Below are 19,877 nucleotides of genomic sequence, written 5' to 3' on the forward strand. Positions count from 1 at the left end.
GCCGGACTTTAACAATCCAATCTGACTGCACAGGAAGTGCAGAAGCGCTGGAGCGGCGTTTGCTAGTTAGCTGCGTGTTAGCACGATTCATCTTCATGGAATTAATAACGTAAAAGCTCCGCATGCACTTTTAATAACAACGGTATTTTTTTGTCGGGTGATCATTTTGTTCAAAACAAGATGTCGGACAGAAAGCGAGCAAGAGAGAAGGAGGACAGACGACACCACAAGAGGGACAAGATACCAAAAGATGATTTGGAGAAACTGAAGAAGCACACGAAAAAAGTCAGCCAAGAAGTCCAGAAACTGAAACACATCGAGACATTGTGAGTAACTCCAGTTTCACTCTGGCTTTTCCTCTTTAATCCCGCAAACTTGTGCATGAATTATAAATGCGTCTTAATTGACACCCATTTTCAAGTTGATCAAGCTTATCCACAATAAGCGAGGGGCAGCAACTTCATGTTGTTATTTTTTGTTTTAATGTTTTTGGCAGCATACTAACCATTTTTAATCTCTCTCTCATGCAGCTATGAGAAACCTCCACCGGGATTTATTAAGGTAACGTGTTCGCAGTAATAGACAGCTAAGAGTAAGAAGTAAATTACATGTGGCTTTTTTTAGGTAAAGACAAATCGTGAGAATTGGTGACAGTGATCGGTTTGTGTTGCAGGAGCATGAAGAAAAACCAGAGGACTGTATCCCTGCAGAACCAGGAAATGAAGAAGCCAGAAGCTTCCTGGCCCACGCTCCCACGAAAGGGCTGTGGATGCCTCTAGGGAGGGAGGTGAAGGTGATGCAGTGTGAGTATAGTGTGCCCGAGTTTGCACTGACGGGAATAAACATGCTGTTTACAGTTCTGCTCATGCAAATGCAGTCTTTAACTGAGTTTTTCACATCCCTCGGGAATCTTTTCACAGCTACAGGAGTTAGGTGTTGATATCAGAGGTGACACTCATTGCTAATTAGGCAAACAGAAGGAAATCTATCCCAGGAGGCAGCCTCTTGCCTTTAGAACAGGGGGCATAAGACACATGACAGTAGTGATTACTCAGCTGCTCACTTCAGCGTGTTTATTTTAAAATTTTATGCTTGTCTTCAGTGCTGACTCTAACATATTTTCATTATTAATCTCCTAGAGCTGTGCAGTGTTTTTGGCCTGGCAAGGTTCAGTCCTTTAGTTTATGTTTTTAATTTACAGTGCATACACTACAGGGTGTCTGCAAGTCCTATAAATGTTTGAAATGTGGTTTGCTGAGAACCTAAATGATTTCAAGTACAGCCATTCCACCCCTTATTAATATTTTTATCTGTAACAGAAATTGTAATCTTACTGATAGTATTTATTTCTCATGCTTCTTTACTTAAAATGAATTATTTGAAAAATTAAAAATCTGTTAAACAAGCTCACATGGATGCTGGGAAATGTTTTGAGTACGGTTTATTAGTGAGGTACCAGCAGCACTTATAGGTCTGGAACTGTAGGTGGGAGTAAATCTCCACTGTGAGTAGGCAGCAGTTATGATAGGTGATAAATGTTAACTGCGAGATCTTGACATTTATCACTGTGTCTATTGTTTTTATGACAAGAGTGATGGACCGAAGACTAATAATTGGTGTTGCAGAGATTATCTTCTGTCTGTTTTTCCCAAAACAATGAATGTCATTATGTTCAGTGTCCATTCATTCTTTCGTCCCACACATTTTCATGCTGCGAACAGCAAGAGCTCAGACACAAACATGCACATGCAAACAAAAAAGTGGTGTTTGTGTCTTTTTTTTTTTTCCCTCAATCCTTTGTGAAAAACTTGTACATTTGTCGTCCTGCTTAAAGGAACGGCGAGAAATTACTTCTTTTACGTGGTGAACAGAATTCCTGCAGACTCGCATTAAAAACACTCAAGTCGTTCACAGGTGCTACGCTGCCACTTGAGCAGTTAATCGGTGTGAAACTTGGATATAAATTGCTGATTTGTTTTCAGGGCAGAAAAAGTGATAATGAATTTGAGATGATCTGTCACTGATAATCAGGCGCCTCATCATGAGCAGCGTGTTTTTTCGTGTGCGACTCTTGAGTTGCTGTTGCGTGGGGTTGTTGCGTCCCTCGCCGACTGCTGTTCAACAAAATCCAATTTAATAAAATAATATTTCTTTCAGGATTTTTTTTACAGTTTGTGTCTTTTAATGCAGTTTGAGTTGTCCTTGATTTGCTTTATTAGCTAGATGATGAGTGGTCTAGACTGGGCTTACATACATATCCACCAGTCAATTTATTAGGTACGCTTTGCTAATACCAGCTTGGAACCCCTTTTGACTTCAGAACTGTTTTGACTCATCATGCCGTAGACCTGTCTACATGTACACGGCGATCTTTGCATACGTAGGTTTTTCAGTAAGTTTCGGTCAGTTTTAGATGTTCGTTCAGTTTTAGATGCCTAAACTGAGCTTTTGAAAAGCTCCTTTCAGGGCGAGGCTTTCCAGTAACTCTGCGGTTACATATGGACAACAAAAATGGGGATTTTTGTCTTGCAACATCAAAGGTGTGCGACTTTTTGACGTCAGACTGTGGCCATGTTATTGTTTGTAAGGTTTTTGATTGGCCAGTATTTCTGTACAGTTGGGGTTATAACACCACATGTTCGCTTGGAAAGCACTTGACACCACTTGAAGTTGTTTTTGGTGTTTTCATGTGGACCGAAATGTTTTTTCAGAATGAACGCGGAAAAATCCTTGTTAGTATACATGAACGTAGCCATAGATTCAACAAGGCGCTGGAAACATTCCTCAGAGAACCATGTTGACGTGGTAATGTCACAGTTGCGGCTGATCATCCTCCATGTAAATTTCACAACATCCCAAAGTCTACCTTTGGGATGTTGTGAAATTTACATGGAGTAAATGACTTGATTGGCATGTTTGAGATTATTGTCATGGGCACTGTAGTTATGAAGGGATGGACATGGCCAGCAACAATAATCGGCTTGGCTGTGGCGTTTAAATGATGCTCAGTTGGTACTAAGAGGCACAGAGTGTGCATAAGAAGACATAAAACACATCATTACACCAACAACAACTTAAACTGTTGAAACAGTGCAGGGTGGATTCCTGCTTTTGTGTTGTTTGCACTAAATTCTGAACCCAACCAAGTGTTGCAGCAGAAGGACTCCTCAGACCAGGAAACATTTTTCCAATCTTCTTCTGTTCATTTTTCACCAGCGTTTGTAAACTTTACCTTGGTTGTAACAAGTGGTTATTGAGTTAGTGTTGGCTTCTTATCAGCTTCAAGCAGTCTGTCCATTCTCCTCTGACATTAACAAAGCACTTTACCAAGGACAACTTTCCTTCTTTTTCAGACCCAACACTGGTTGTCTGGGGAAAAACCCAGTAGATCAGCAATTTCTGAAATACCGAGACGAGCCCATCTGGCACCAACAATCATGCCACGTTCAAACACATTAAGAACTTCAGCTGCTTGTCTTGATCATTTCTGCATGTCTGAATGCACATGATGGCTGCCACATGATTGGTGACCAGTTGGTGCATCTGCGTAGTCATTTATGGCAACTCACGATAACCATGACACTGAGCATATTCTATCGAACTACTGTTGAAAGCACCATGAGTTCGGGTTATTTTGGCAAACTAAAGTTCTTGAGATGAGGAAAATCAGTTTTACGTGGGACGTCTGTTTAATAGCAACTCTGCTGCCATGTACGTGAAATGTCTGATTCGTTAGACAAACAATGATTTTTGTTTCCTTTTGTAAAGGCTGGAGGTGCAAGCGCTACGGCCACAGGACAGGTGATCGGGAGTGTCCTTTCTTCATCACAGGCAACCAGAAACTGGAGCACTTCAGAGTGGTGAGTTTGTTTACTGCTGTAGAATAGTTGGCCCACCCACGGTTCCTTGCAGTAGAAAAATGCGTGAATGCAGTAGAAAAAAGTTAGTAGTCGCGTTTATGTCGTGGAGCTATGACAGAGACAGTTTGTGTCTGAGACTAAAGTTAAGTAAGGTCAGATTTAGTTTACACATGTGGGCAGCAGATCTCTGCACACAGTTCGTTCCAGTGTACTTTTAATGAAACAGTGCTCGCTGCAGGAACGCTTAGCCCCTGCAATGATTACCATAAATGCAACTGTGTCATATTTTCCTTCCTTCTATTGTCTCGATATTCCTAAAAGTGCTGACACAACACTGTTTGGAATGTATAGTTCCTGGATATGGTGTGAATTGTAGCACCGTACCTTCTTTTTGTGTGACATTGTGTTATACTTTATTAGGCACACGAAGACCCAATGTACGACCTGATTCGGGAAAACAAAAGGAATGAGAAGGAAACCAGGTATGTACAGTCATTTTCCTGCTGTGTGCATGTTAATTTCCCAGAGAAAGACTCATAATTTTCCACCGCTATTAAAGGACACACTCGTGATACTCAGATCATATACTTGAAAACTCAGTTTTCCACTGTGTCCTCTCGCTGGAGTGGGACAATCTCAGATGACCTGGAAAGTCTCTCATGGTTGCTGGCTGCTTGTTCCAGTTTCTAGCAAATACTGTTTGACACCGGGATGTTTGAATTTGAGGCTAGTTCAGGAAGAAGAGCGTGCGCGATTGTGCGCGCACACATGCTTGTGTATTTTTGCATGCATATCAAAAAGGTTATTTAAAGGCCAGTGGCGCTTTGAAGTCTTATTTGCGTGTCTGTGCCACATTCATTTTGGCATCTTCTTTGAAAGGGGAGTGAAACAGTCCAACCTCTGCCAGCCTGCTTTCTAATTGCATGTAAGGTGCTGTCTATTAAATTGTGCTTGATGCGGTAGCTTTGTGTCACAATTGGGTAACGATGAAGAAGTTAGGAAATGAGAGTTTTGTTTTTTTTGTTAGAATTACTTTTTGGCTTATTATTTGAGTGTATGACTTTTAATTTTATCATATATGTCGCCCAAATAGTTTTTGGGGGGGGGCACATTTTTGCGTTGAATATGATGACGTTTTTCTCTCAGAGCACCACTTCAGTTCAAGAAATAGGGGACAAAATCTGAAGCCGCCATCCTGTTCAGAAATTCACTCCAGAGTTTGGCTGAGCCTGACGTGAAGCAGTAACAGTCTTACTAAGCTAAAGAGGGGTGGTATTTTCAGAGTTACAGTCCATTTAGGACAAATTTCCCTGGAAAGAAGTGCCTTACCACGCTGCAGCAGAAGGATTCTACTGGAGCCGTGTAAGTTTTGTTGTCACCTTGCTGCTCACGTGTTACAGCGTGACTCAGAAATGCAGTATGAACACTAATATTTATGCCAGACATTGAATAGCGTACTCTGACACGTGCTTCCATAACAAAATCTAATCGTGCTGCAGCTTCTTTAGCACAAATATCCTGCTTAGCTTCATGTTATTTATTAAATTTACTCTGGTGATAATTCACACATGCCATTTGTCTTTTTTTGCACTTGAATTGTCAGCTGCTGTACGCACAACTGATCGTAGCACAGCAGTGTCCTTCAGCCTTATTCTCGCAGTGTGTCTCAAGCTGATGCAATTGTTTTCTAAGAAATGGGCTTTTGCAGACATAGTGTTGATGCCCAGTTGAAGCAATTTCTCAGTGGAAATCTGTGGACAACGTTTGCTAGCTCTTTCTTCCTCCAATAACATCGTCAGTACACACAAACTCTACTCTGTATCTGGTACAAGGCAGCAAGAAATTGAGTCTGTTTGAGGACAAGACAAACCGCTGCACTTTATTAGGTACACCTGTCCATCCTGCTGTGTATCAGGCTGCTGGTGGAGATGTAATGGTGTGGGGGAATATTTTCTTTGGGTCCCTGAGTACCAGATGAGCGTCATTGAAATCCAGTTTGCCTGAGTATTGTTGGCATTTCCATCTCTTTATGACCACAGTGTACCCATCATCTAATGTTTTGTAACCCAAAGTCACAAAATATTAAAGATACACTGTTAAATCTGTAAAGTACAAATTCTGTTCCAAATTATAGCCAGGATGTGCAGGAAGTCTTTGGTGTTACTGGACAAGTAGCCCAAAATCACCTTTTAAAATCTTGCAGTGGAGCTTGTTTTAGAAGGACCTTACCTCCTGCACCAGCACCACCATCACCACCTGGATGGTTCAGGCTTTAGAAGACCGACTCTGTGACAGGAGTCTTTGGCCTTGTTCGGTGTGATTGGCTTAGAGGAGAGAGGGGAGAGCTGCATGGTCTCGTTTAAATCCTGTTTGTTGTTGTTGTTGTTTTTTTTTGTTTTTTTGTTTTTCCTAGCTTTCTGTGTACTGCAGGTTTTAGTGTGAGCACAATCAAGTAAAGGAATTATAACTAAAAAGCTGTTTTAGCACCTCAGTTTAAAGGTCATGTAGACATGTAGACTAAAACATGGCTGTTTTGGCTTCTTTCTGATGATTATTTTTTGAACATTTTAGACTGTTTAGACAAAGACATTGTGATTTTTCTGAAGATTATTCTAATTCTTCTCATCCACTCTGCTTTAGAGTCCTTTAGAGCTTGTGTATTTTTTCTAAGGGAGTCCTGCATCACTGAAGGGCCCTCCAATACACTTTTTTTTCTTTGAGTCCTGCCCTTCAGTCTGTGTTGTCTGATTGGCTGCCTAGCCCAGTTTAAGAAAGCAGCTAGAGACACCAGTAGTCTCAGTTCTGTGAGTCTGAGCCTTCATTTGTAATGCACTTGTCTTCTCAAGTGTGTTTCATGTAAAAGAGAATACATCGAAGCATGCAGGTGCTAAAGATATAATAATATGTAAGTCTTTTTGAATGTTTCCATAGTAGTCTAAGATTTGTTGTGTTCTTATTAAACTAAACCCCAAATCATACGTGTGTGCAGAATATTTTCTTACAAAACTGAGCACTCCAACAAAAGTGAACATTTAAATTAAAATGAGTTTTACTTGTTTGGTAAAGAGAAAGATATCTGTGAGACTTCCCAAAAAACTTAGAAGAAACCATTTAAAAATGCCTGAAAGTGCATGACCAAAACAAAATTGACGATGAAGTCATTATTGTCTCCTCCATTTTGGATTTAAGCAATAATGGACACCTTTTAAAAAAGATTAATTGAAAACTAAATATGTGCCCAAGCCATGTATTTTAAAATCCTTCACAGACCTGCAGTTTTAATAGTTACTTGGACAGGGTTGCTAACATTACTAGAAATACGCAACCACAAGCGGGCACGTGGCTCACTCCGCCTTCTGGAAATGCTGGTACTGGGACAAAGACAGTGTGCTGCTCAGTGACATTTGAGATGCTTGCCAACCTGGGCATCAGTATGCCTCGGCTGTACTTTCCTCCCTGCACTTGACTTAAATACCACATCCTCTTCTCTCCTGCCTTCCCTCCTTGTCTGTAGGATCCAGCAGCTGCAGCAACTGCTCCAGGACACCACTTCCTCTTCCGCCTCCGACTCAGACAGCTCCTCTTCTTCATCCTCCTCCTCTGATCACCATCGCAGAAAGAAGAGGAAAAAGAAGAAGGACAAAAAGAAGAAAGACAAAAAGAAGAGCAAGAGGAAGCGAAAGCACAAGTCCAAAACTAATGACTCCTCCGATTCAGACTGAGGGCACGCTGATACGCGAACTTGAGTATTATGTGTTTTGCACATAAAAAAGGAAAGAGACTGAAATGCAGCACAGCGAGACCTGCACCCTGAAGACGCCCCCATAAGCTTTTCCCCCTCAGGTTAAAAGCTGTTTATGCACCAAGCATGATGACTTCTCCCTCACATTTCTTTCCCCCCCAGGGCGACAACTCGCCTTTACGTCCTCTCTGTCGGCTCACACAGCACAGAGTCCGATGGAACAGCAACTTAAGTATGAATGTGTGCCTTGGTACATATGTTTGTCAAAAAGGATTTGCTGCATGGGCAGCGACTCTTCAGCGAGTATGGAATGAGCCTTCTGGTTTAAGAGAATGTTCTTACATCGATTCTGGTAAGGTCATATTCAGAGATTGTATTTTTCTCTGGAATTGCATTCTTATTAAAAACTTTGATTGTCGAGTGCATTAAATGAAAATGGGTGGAAAAAATGTAAACGTTGTGGTGCTGTTAGAATGTTTTTCCACACGAGCCAAAATGTTTGAATGCTTGTGACTGTACATAAACATTTGGAAAGATTTGAGGTTGGAATATGCTTATGTGCTCTGAGGAAGCCACAGAAATGTGGAAAGAATCTTTTGAGATCTCTGTATAGTCGTATACAGAGACATGCACTGCAGTACTAAAGTTTTCAAGGCATCTTTAAGTATAACCATCAGGCTTTGCAATGCTCTAGATCGGGTTTCAAATGTGAGGCCCATGGGCCAGAATCGGCCTGGCAAGAACTCCCATCCGGCCCACTGGATGGCTTTGGAAAATGTAAAGGAGGGCTTAAATTTCACTGTATTTTAATACATTTTACTGCATTTCCTACTGCTAAAATCCTTCCTCATGAGCATTCATACAACACCAAAGTAATTATGTCAAAAATAAACAACTAAATGACAGAAAAGTTCCCATTTTTTCACCAATTCCAATAGAAATTCCCTTTTTTTTTCCTTTTTTTTTTTATTTATATATTACAATGAGTCCACAGTAAGATGAATAAAACCATAACAGAAAACTTTCTGTGAATTAAAAACTGATTATGAAACAATGAAGTATCAGAACTTTTTCTCTAGTCTTAGACATTTATTTTTTACAATTCAGAGTCCAAAGAATCGTGATGACAGATCTCCATCCAGCCCTTCGCTCATCCTTTTCAGGGGCGCGGGGGGCGCTGGAGCCTATCCCAGCTGTCATAGGGCGAGAGGCGGGGTACACCCTGGACAGGTCGCCAGTCTGTCGCAGGGCCAACACACAGGGACAGACACTCACATTCACACCTAGTGGCAATTTGGATTATCCTATCCCCACAAGTTGCATGTCTTTGGATGGTGGGAGGAAGCCGGAATACCTGGAGGGAACCCACGCAAGCACGGGGAGAACATGTAAACTCCACACAGAAAGACCCCGGCCTGATGGTGGAATTAAACTCAGGACCTTCTTGCTGTGAGGCAACAGTGCTAACCACCGTGCTGCCTTGATGACAGATCTTTCATTTGAAATTGTACTTCCCTTTTCTTCTATTAAGATATCTGAGGGATTAAATGTGTAGTCCAACTTCTTTACACTGACAAAAAGGGGAGATTCCCTCTGCCCCTGCTCTGTGGACAGGGTTGTTGTTGTTGTTGTTGTTTGGGGTTTTTTGTTTTGTTTTTTGATGATTTCTGTGAGAGGGGATGTCTTTAATATGACCCTGTCGGAGACCACAGCTGTAGCTGAGTGCTGAAGCTCCACCCACCTACTGTTCAAACTACCTGAAAGACATCAAATCAAAAGCCTTAAACGAAGCAAGGAGGAGAGAGGAAAAGGCTCATTTCAGGCAGCGAATGAACTGAGAGTTTGCACCAAGTATGGTGTAAATAATGAATGTTTTTAAACTTCAATGCAAAGAAAATCTGGTGGTGTCTATGCATAAAAATGTGCAACAGGAAATGAGCATAATAGGTTCTCTAGAAACATTCCAGCTCTATAGTGACAAAGTCTGTGAGAAAGGGATCATTTCAGGGAATTCACAAAGTTGTTGTCATGTGTCATGGGCGCTGTCGCCGGGCGTCACTCCTTCCCGAAACCGGATGAGTGTTTCCAGGTGGGCGATTCAGGGATGTGATTGTTCTGACACTGTCTGGCCTTCATGTGAGATAATAGTTTTTGACTCTATAGCTCATGTTGCCTTTGACTTGGTGTTTTTTGTTTTATTTTTTTTTTAGAAACTTCACAGAGAGGCTGTCCATTAAAAATTACACAGCACAGTAATGGGGTGACCTTTATAGCCAAGCAACATTTTTCTTTTGATCTTGTCCTGCTAGCGGTCTGACGATACTTAAACTGAATAGTTTTAGTACACACTAGACAGGAATCCCTGCTCTCTCTGCTCAGCTACCATCAAGAAGTCTTCAAATTGACTTCTCTAGCAGCAGATTTGCATGCAGACCAACAGTAGCTACTTAAAACAAGCATTACTCTTTAAGCTGCAGTTGAGGAAGTCTGCTGCTTCTCTTCTTCTAAACTACACACATTCCCTCTTCCTAATGACCCTGACAGAGACAATTACAGTAGACCTACAGGGAACAAGCAGGCAAGATTTCCATTTAGATTTGAGACTTAGGCTTTCTGAATAGCTCGTACACAGGGGACTGTATGTGTTTGTGAGAAATTACAGCTCCATCAAAGAGTAACAGATAATGCAGCCATGAGAGCGTTTTAGTTGCTTATTGAGAGCATAGATCCAAGTTTTCTCTCGTCATACTTGACTCTTCTCACTTGCATTCTGTGGCAAATTTCTTTTTTTCTAGACGCTTGGACCAATAAACGAGGATAAATCAGCTTCCCTGAAACATTTTGTTCCGTGTTGACTTCTCTCTCTCTCTCTCCCTGTCTCTCGCTTCGTCTTTGAGTAGCACAATGAATCTCCCAGATGAGGTGCAGTCACAGAAAGCAGCTCTGAGGGAGGTTATGCCACGTAGAGAGAATTTGGTCAGTGGAGAGGCTTTTTATTAAAGCGCTCCGTCTTTTTGGACAGGGTGCAGGTCAGACAGGCTGCCAGACCCGAATCTCTGTGCTGATTGTGTTTTAGCCTCAACATGCAGTCCAGATTGGGAGCATTGGAACAGTTGCACATGTTTCATTTTTCAAACTCGGTGTCTCTCTGCAACATTCACTTTCAGATCAAATAAAAAATACACTAAAGGGCCAAGTTTCATCTTTAAGTTCACATCAGTTTGTTAGGATAGTGTTTTCATTCATGCCTACGCTCACTGGCCTCTTCATTGGGTACAACTGCTCGTTAGCGCAAACCAGCCAATCACATGGCAGCAACTCAGTGCATTTAGATGTGGTCATGGCAACCTGGTGAAGTTCAAACTGAGCATCAGAATGGGGAAGAAAGGTGATTTAAGTGACTTTGAATATAGCGTGGTGCTCGGTGCCAGACAGGCTGGTCTGCTGGGGTTTTCCCACATAACCGTCTCTGAGGTTTACAGGGAACAGGCCAAAAAAAGGAAGTATCCAGTGAGCGGCAGTTTTCTGCTTGGAAATATCTTGTTGTTGCCAGAGGGCACGGAGAAATGACCAGAGTGCTTTGAGCTGATAGGAGGGTAACAGTAGCTACAACCAAGTTATGCAGAAGAGCATCTCTGAAGACACTATATGTGAAACCTTTAAAATGATGGGCTACAACAGCAGAAGAACGCGCTGGGTGCCACTCATGTCAGCAAAGAGGAAACTGAAAACATAACTCACACGGGCTCCCCAAAAGTTGACAGTAGAAAACTGGTGAGACGTTACCTGATCTGCTGAGTCTCGATTTCTGCTGCGAAAAACAGGGTCAGAATTTGTTAAACAACACGAAACCATAGATCCATCCTGCCTTGTATCAGCTGTTCAGGCAGGTAGTGGTGGTATAATGGTTCTAGGGATCATTTTGTAGCTCATTTTGAGCCCTTTAGTACCAACTGAGCATCATTTGAGCACCGCAGCCTGCCTGAATATTGCTGCCGGCCATCTCTATCCCTTCATAACCCCAGTGTACTCGTCTCTTGATGGCTGCTTCCAGCAGGATAACGCTTCTTGTATCAAAACTCAAATCATCTCAAACTGGTTTCTTGAACATGACAATAAATTTACTCTACCTTTGGGATGTGTAACAGGCAATTGACCAAATGGATGTGCAGCTGACAAATCTGCAGCTTTGTGATGCTGTCATCCATCGGCACCTTGTAGAATTAAAGCACTCCTAAAGGGAAAAGGGAGTTCAACCTGGTAAGAGTATAAGACCTTAGGTTAGCTGTGTGTGGATTCAACTTGTAATTTGAAGATAATAATGTATTTCCAGACATTAAAGGTTGTTATTTCTCCCAAAATAGGCAGCTGGGTTAATTTAGAAACAACAAAGGGCAGGGATAGCTCAGTAGGTAGAGTGGTGGCCCCATGATCGGAAGGTCGGGGGTTTGAATCCGCTGAACGGCCACCCTGAGGTACCCATGAGGAAGGGACCGTCCCTACACACTGGGCGTCCAATGGCTGCCCACTGCTTCACTGAGTGAATGGGTTAAATGCAGAGAGGAATTTCCCCACGGGGATCAATAAAGTACACATTATTATTATTAAATGGCAGGTGAACACATGAAAATAATAAAATGTTATACAGCGGAATAAAAGTTATCTGGATGAGTGGATTTGTGTGTTTAAGAAAACCCTGTTTTATATCTGCAATGTGTCACGAGTCCTTGTCAACGATCAAGCAAAGACCTCGAAGCCTCGGAGGACTCACAATTACAAAAAAAGCCCTGCATCATTTTGAATCCAATTTCTGTGGGATGCTGAAAGAAAACATGAATCTGTCAAAAACAAATCATGTATAGAGCAAACTGAAGAGAACAAGGAACAACTCACTAGCCGAAACACTCATTCATCATCAGACTCGGTGGTGCTTCTGTTTGAGCATGTATGGCTTGCCAAAGGAACTGGCACGCTGCCATCTATTGTTATTGTTGGTCTATTGCTGGATGTAACAGGGTGGTCTATATGAGCATTCTGTGTGCTCTAATTAAGCAAAATGCACTGAAACCCAGTGGACAACGCTTCATTAAAAAGAATGGAAACAAACAACAAACAATGATCCTAAATCCTGGCCCGTTTAATCACTTGATCTCAGCTTGAACGAAGACAAGTCTAAAGGTAAGAGCATCGTGTTTAGACAGGTAAAATCTGATTTTGACGTTCTCTGCTGAACACCAGTCTTCTGTTAACGATCAAATCAAATCTGAAGCAAAGATATGCAGCCCTTCAGATACTTATGGTCTGGATTTGCTTTCCAAAATATGGGAGGAAAAAAAGAAAGTAGACAATTAAACCTTTATGAGCAGATCTGCTGCACTTAACTCATGAATAATAACCATGTTTGCCAAAAGGGAAAATTAAGCAGCACCAAGGCTTCCCTCTGTTTTGATAGTGTTATCTGATATGACATTAAAGTTTCACACCAGACGTGCAGATGAATGGAGGTTGGCCCGCTGTTTGTGAAACAGGATGTGTCCAAATCAGAGCGAGTTACACAAGTGACAACTGACATCTATAAAAAGAAATCAGTCCAGTGCTTACCTTCAACGCCAGAAATGAGAGTGACTCTGCAGTTTTACCGGCTTGCACTGTGAGTTTCCACTTGATTGAACGCATCATGTAATGCTTTTTTAGAAGTGTGGGCTGTCTTAAAGCTATATGGCAAAATAGAAATAGAAGATGAAAATATGACCTCATCTCTGAGCCCTTCGATTTGCTCTTGAGCCCTCTCGAGTTAGAGTCGGGGATCCAAAGGTCACAGTGACCGAATGACGCAAATAACACAGAGGGATAAAAGAATGCTTTTGTTTGCTTCCCCAAAAGAAAAGCAGCAGTAAGTGCTGTTTAGAATATATTACATACCATATTACATATCACGCAGCACTCATAGGTCAAACAAAGATTTATTATCTGAGTCAAATCTGTATGCTTGCACAGAAAAACAAAATGTGTTGACGCATCTTGAAAAACCCATAAAAATATCTGTTTTCTTCCTCTTACATTTTTGGGTCAGGTGTGCCTGTCCTCGCAGCCTATTTATGGAGTCAGATTGGGTGTGAAGTCGAGGACGAGGGCTGCCATTTAAACGGGCCGAGCTTTGCATCCTGTGTTTTTGCAGAGAGAAAAATAAACAGAATGAGGGACTAAGAGATTTCTGCTGGGTGTGTCGCTCCAGATTGTTTGCCAGGACGAACAGGGCTCCTGTATTAATCCTCCTGCTGCTGCTCCCGCTGAGTGGAGACGAGCTGCAGAGCTGCCTGCCACACACACTCTTTTTCTCTTTCAGCCACAAATGCCACTCATTCTGGTACCAAGCACAGCAGGTAATTAACGATCAAAATTAAAGGGACGCCGTGGCTCGGAGATGCTGCAGTCTTTACAGAGTGCTTGCAACATCATGCTCCCAGACATAAAGTAACACTAGAAGGTCATAATCCCACCCTCCAAACAGGAGGACATTCAATAACCATGAATTATTGAAAGCTCTGTTCCCGTTTGCCTTTCCTTTCCCGAGAGACTGAAGGCCGATCTGCTTTTGTTTCATCAGTTACTGTGAAACAAAAAGACGTCTCCTTCAGATTTGAGTTGTTTGTCAGGTATAATCTGTTCAATCGTTGCTGTAGCAGGCCCACCATTTGTCATGTTGGTGTAGGCTCACTCGGGGAGGCAGAAGTCCTTTCTAATATTTCATTTTTTCCTAAATTATTCTCAGCCGAAAAATAAGCGCGTATTTATTTTCAGCCTTGTAAATTCTCTATGCAAAGTCATTAATGATGAATTGCAAAGTACATTTAGTCCTCTTGAGGAGACAGTCCCTTCTTTATCAAGAATGATGTGTTTTTTTAAGGATCGTAGTTACTAAAAGACATCAGGGAAAATCAGCGAGAGCATGAAGTAACATTTAAGTATATGATGCAACACAGACTATTGTCTTCTGCTCTTGTCTTCTCTAATCAGTGTTTTCTTCCAGCCTGTTTTTTTTTTTTTACTCTTTTTAATAACTGCCAGATAGCCTACACATGATTTTACACGTGAGCCATATTGGGTTTTAATGTCAGTTTTTGATTGCCCTGCTTGTAGGAATATAAACAAACAGTAACAAACATAAACTAGAGAAGAAGAAAATACATCAAATACACACAATTTGTTGTCATTTTCTCGGAAAGTGTGCTTGACTGTGCAAGAATGTTATAACCGATGAACAAAAATCAAACTGGGATGGTCATCTTCTTGCTTATCTGGCAATTAATCTAATCCAACACTGATATCAAATGCTTTTGAGATGATAAATCGATCTTTATAGCACATTTATTGAAGGACTCATAAGAAAAGATGCTTCCTGTTTCCTCAGCTTCCACATTTCTGTGATATTCCTGTTAGGTGATTTTGCTCTTGCATCCTTATCCAACACACTACACCTACACACACCCATACACACCACTGTCACCACACACTCCCTCACTACATGTTTAGGTAAATAAATTGACAGGGGGGGTGAGGAGAGGATTACATTTACAGAGTGAAGGTTTCCACTCAGAAATACTCTGTAAAACAAGAAGAAAGTTTTCATTTCCCTTTCTGTATGTTGGCACTGGACTTAAAACTGTTATTTACCAAACCGAGCTGAGCTTTGGGGCTAAAATAGTGAAATGACGATTTTCCATCCTGTAAAAAAATAAATAATTACTAAAAAGTCCCCTTCCTCCTGTTAACCAGTGACTGCTTGAGTTCTGCTGCTGTCGTGCATTCGTGCATCCTCTGTTTGGCAACACAAGCCAGCCAGCAGACGGCAGAAGAAAAGAGGAAGTGGAAACATCAGCACTATCTCTACGGCAGAGGAGGGAGAGAGAGAGAGAGAGAGAGAGAGGGAGAGGAAACACCAGTGAGTGACACGCTCTCACACACACACACTCTCTCTCTCACTCACAACACACAACTCCGGACCTTTTAGTGGAAGAAGCGTCCTCGCGTCGTCAGGTTGGTGAAAGCCTCGTTTCCCTCTTCCTGCAGAAATGTTGTTGTTGCTGAAATTCCGTCTCACTTCCTTCGCGTTGTGGCGCTAAATGTTCCTGGGGGGTGGCTCGCAGTGTTTTTGTGTGTTCGCTGCGCTCTCGCCACGGCGTGCCCGAGTGTCTGTGCGTTACACCGGAGCGAGGCAGCGAGTGTGCCTGCGCTCACGGCTCTCTCCTCCTGCCTGTCGCTACTTTGTTTTCGGTGGCCTCACAGCGGCTCCGGGCGCTGTTATTTTATTGACATGCTCTTTCTGATTTTCTTTTTTTTAAGCATCACTGCTCTCTCTCTCTCTAACATGCATGTTGAACTGCGATGCATAAATGAAAGTGCCAGTAAATCCAGGCTTTGTCCTCGGTTTAGTTTCTTGTTTTCCCCTTTTTTGAAACAAGTGCACAGCAATGCTGCAAGTTGCGTGTTTGCTGCAGATATACAGCCAAGAAGCAGCAGAGGTCTCTGCTTTTCCCGGCTTATGTGATGGAAGTGCATGCTGCTGATGGCTAAATGCAACAAAAAAAAAAGAAGAAGAAGAAGAAGCTGTACGTTTTCTCCCCCCTAATTAAAGAGCTGCTTTAATTGTGCGCCGTGTGTAACTCCAACCCTGCACGCTGGCCACACCGCGGGCCTGTGATTAGGCAAGAGGAGGGAGAGAAGAAGCCGGACAGCCTCTGATGCATGCAGAAGCTCTCTGCTATCCTCAAAACGGATCAGAACCTGCGATACCAACATGAGCTTCACTCACACCCTTTAAAGCGGTCTTCTTCACTTCTCTCTTTTCACTTCCGGTGGGTTTTCACCTGACCTCCCCCTTCAAATCAATGCGTTTTATTGAGTGTTGTTTCCCAAACTTCTGATTAGTCTTGTCCCTCAAAAAAAAAAATGAAGAAGAAGAATCTGTTGTCACTCCTCCCCTTGCACTGGCTGGATATCCAATCTCTTTGGGTAGAAAGACAGTAGTTAATCAGTTTTTCATCATTGCTGATTTAATAACCTTCTGCTTTGTTTTCCTGCCTTACTCCTGTGGCAAGAAACAAGACGTTAGACCACATTAGACCTCTGTTTGCAAAGATTTGGCCCTAAGTAGCTCCCCTTCTTCTTCATTACCGCAGAAAGTATGTTAATATTGTAGATAAACAACACGGGGGCTGGGTACATCATTCCCAAGCATTACGTCTCCAAATTGCTCTTACGAGGAAAGACTGTGGAGTAGATCAGCTAATGTGAGATGTATATCAATTTTGATTTCATTAAAATATGATATCAAATGTTCTTCCAGCGTAGCCGGCGGATATCTGGACGCATTGGGCCCAAAGCTTCCTGTTGTGTGCGGCGGTCATAATCTAATAACGGATCCAAATGCATTACTCAAAGTAATTAAAAGCCTAAATGCCAATCAAAGGAGAGCTGATGATTTTGTGACTTTGATTCTTCCGGTGCATGTATTTATTTTTTAGTTCTCCCTACAGATTGTTTACTGTTTGCAGTCAAACCCAAAAAAAGAAAAAGCTTCTGGCACTGAAATCTTGTCTCTTGTCTGCAGATTCTATAAATGCATAAGCAGATATGTGTGGATTGGAGTGATTATTATCTCAACGCCTCATGCTGCGATTGAGAGTACACGATGAATAGGTAGAAATCAGTGAAAAACAGACTCAGAATCCATAGGCTAAAGGGGTGTAATGGATGTTAAATCTGAAAAAACTCCTGTAACAGGATCGCTGTGACTTGATTCCAATGTGCAGCAACAAATCCATCGCACTGTTTTCCCCGCAGTGAAACGAGAAACAGCTCCATAATGCTTCCCTGACAATGCTTTTAAACTTGTGAGATAAGATGAGGTAGATGGAATCCATGCTGAAGATGAGAAAATCTACCAATTTGATGCCACGAATCCCACTTTTGTAACCACCTCACTTCAATCTGTAGCTGTTCTAAAAAGACCTCAACAGCAGACAGCTCGGCGTGTCTCGGCGCTGTCCTCGTCGCATCAGTCATCGTGCAGCCCTGGGTCTGCGCTGTTGTCTGCGTTCGGACCTTCTGCTCCTCTGGGCAACTTCTGGCAGAGTGAGAGCTCGTTTATACGCCCCGTTAGCCGCCAAAGACGTCCCTGTTGTGATGGAACCGCAAGCATGTTGGCATCATCGTGTCATGGCGAGATTGTAGCCTAGAAGCAAAAGCACTGAGACACACGCAGTCGTTACACTGGAGATGCAGAACTTGACCAGAAGGGATTCAGTGGAGTCGTTTTTCCAGTATTAATGTCCATAAGATTATTATTGTATGCATTTTTTGCACTTTTGTCCTATATGTGCACCCCGTGACTTCTTACGACTGTGAGTTAGAGATTTTCAGCAGAGGTCTGGCACAGCTTTACCACTCAAAGAAGGCCATTCATGAGCCATACTGGGGAACAGAGCGCTACCTGTAGCCCCATCACCCTGGCTGTGAGGTTAGTCCAGCAGCGTCATATTTTAGGTTTACGTTCACACAAGGGACTCGTGTGCTTAAGTTTTTATCAGCTGCGGCAAACCTTCATTTCTTGTTAGCTCCCCTCGCCGAGTAAATATTTCTTTAGCTCTGCAGGGTTTTAAAAATCAGCAGCAGAAATGGAGTGTTGCAACACAAGAGCAAAACAAAGTTGGATGATGAAATGCGGCAGCAGTGACTCACCAAACAAACTGATGGAATTAAAATTGAGTACTTGGGCCTTTTTTTTTTTTTTTAATCCCGAAATATAATCCAGGAAATCAGATTAGTACACAGAGGCTGAGATGGAGAGGCATTTGGGGAGAGGATGGGTGCCTGCCCTCGCCTCTTTGACTCGCATCACATGTGAGATCCTTCTCTGTACCCATTTGACGCTCCCTACTGTTTGGCATCTTCTCACCACCTCCTCAAGTGCAACCCTGTTAATTTCCTACTCCTCACGTCTGACAACCCCCCCCCCCCTCCCTCGCCTTTTTCTTATTAGCTTGCTCCCTCGCTTATGCTTCCTTTCTCACACATGCAATCCGTCTCTTGCAGTTTCCTCTCAGCTGCGCACTCTCACGTTGCACCCCCCCCATTTACTTTTTCACTCTCTGTTGTTGCTCCCCAAGGGAAGCCGAGGTATGTAAATTGTTTTCTCCCTGATGTATCCCGAGCTTACTGCTTGTTCATCTTAAGCTGCAAACACGTAAATGCAAGTTGTTCCTAAAACAACGCTTTTAAAACTGAAGCGATCTTTATCCCAAGAGTGCTTTTAGCACCTGTTCAGAAGCAATCTCGGTCTATTACAGTGAGCTGCCGTTCAGGTACAGTGAACTCGTGAAAATGCAGGACACAAACTGACTATTAAGACCCCATCGGTCTCTGTCATTCCGTCCAAATACTCTCTGCTTCTGTGTGACGCCAGTAAAACTCTATCCTGGAGTTCTCAAACTGAAACAAAGGAAGTAGCATTTCCAAAAGTCTCAGTTTTGGGAGTTCTGAAATGCAGGATTGCGTAAACACAGTAAAAGTCATGTGTTTTAGAGCAAAAACATGTTAGCGTGGTTGTGAAATATGAACTGAGCTTAAAAAAGCTTCACAACTTTCTATGCCTTTTTAATAGACGTTTAACATTATTATTAAAACAAAAAGTCTCTTTAAAAAAAGATCCTTGCTGTTATCCTTGCTTCCACTGGTCATAGATAGGCCTGTCATTGTACAGCTTCAGGGGAGATTAATTTGCAGTTCCAAATTAGTTGAATGTTGCCTTGCATAATTGCTCCCTGTGGTATGAAGTTAATTAAAACAGTACGTAGGTACTGAAGGTGCAGTGGGGAAGTGCCAGACAGCCAATCACACATAGATGGGTGAGAAGAGATCTCATCGGTACTGCTGCCATGTTCTGCTCTTTACTTTACTGATTGTTGCTTCGGGCTAAGTTCAGAGCCGAACAACTCGATGAGAGTAAATGAGAAAAAACTGATGGAGAGTCTTATTGTTTTTTACCACAAACCGTGATGTCTTGGCGGTTGCATAAGGCAACATGCTCGTGGGTACGTTTTGACCCTTAACCTTGGTTGGGCTTGTGTAACTATACATATCCTGCTCCTCGGGCACCGAGCCCATCCATTCTCAGAATATGAATCAGTTTAAGCGTAGACCATCCATTGGTGAATTTTTCGGTCCAAGTCTAGACTTCATGCGACACGAAGCGGCCCTAGATGACCCAGAAACTC

The 19,877-nt window shown here is 42.4% G+C and overlaps 2 protein-coding genes across 2 annotated transcripts in view; both read left to right on the forward strand.

Moving 5' to 3' along the window:
* Positions 1-24: 24 nt before the first annotated feature.
* On the forward strand, positions 25-8,507 carry rp9 (RP9 pre-mRNA splicing factor). The gene is made up of 6 exons (XM_005932936.3): positions 25-326; positions 531-561; positions 674-803; positions 3,769-3,860; positions 4,281-4,342; positions 7,375-8,507. Exons 1-6 carry the CDS (start codon positions 181-183, stop codon positions 7,580-7,582), a joined length of 669 nt encoding a protein of 222 aa, XP_005932998.1. The 5' UTR covers positions 25-180; the 3' UTR covers positions 7,583-8,507.
* A 7,004-nt stretch (positions 8,508-15,511) lies between these two features.
* The window catches only part of elmo1 (engulfment and cell motility 1 (ced-12 homolog, C. elegans)), a 98,933-nt gene continuing 94,567 nt past the window's right edge, over positions 15,512-19,877 (forward strand). Inside the window, exon 1 of the mRNA XM_005932937.3 lies at positions 15,512-15,639. The gene's annotated coding sequence lies outside the window, so the exon portion shown is untranslated. The remainder of the gene's footprint in view (positions 15,640-19,877) is intronic.

Source organism: Haplochromis burtoni, unplaced genomic scaffold (assembly GCF_018398535.1).
Source record: "Haplochromis burtoni strain Fernald_Lab_line unplaced genomic scaffold, NCSU_Asbu1 Contig_163, whole genome shotgun sequence".
NCBI classification, from domain to species: domain Eukaryota; kingdom Metazoa; phylum Chordata; class Actinopteri; order Cichliformes; family Cichlidae; genus Haplochromis; species Haplochromis burtoni.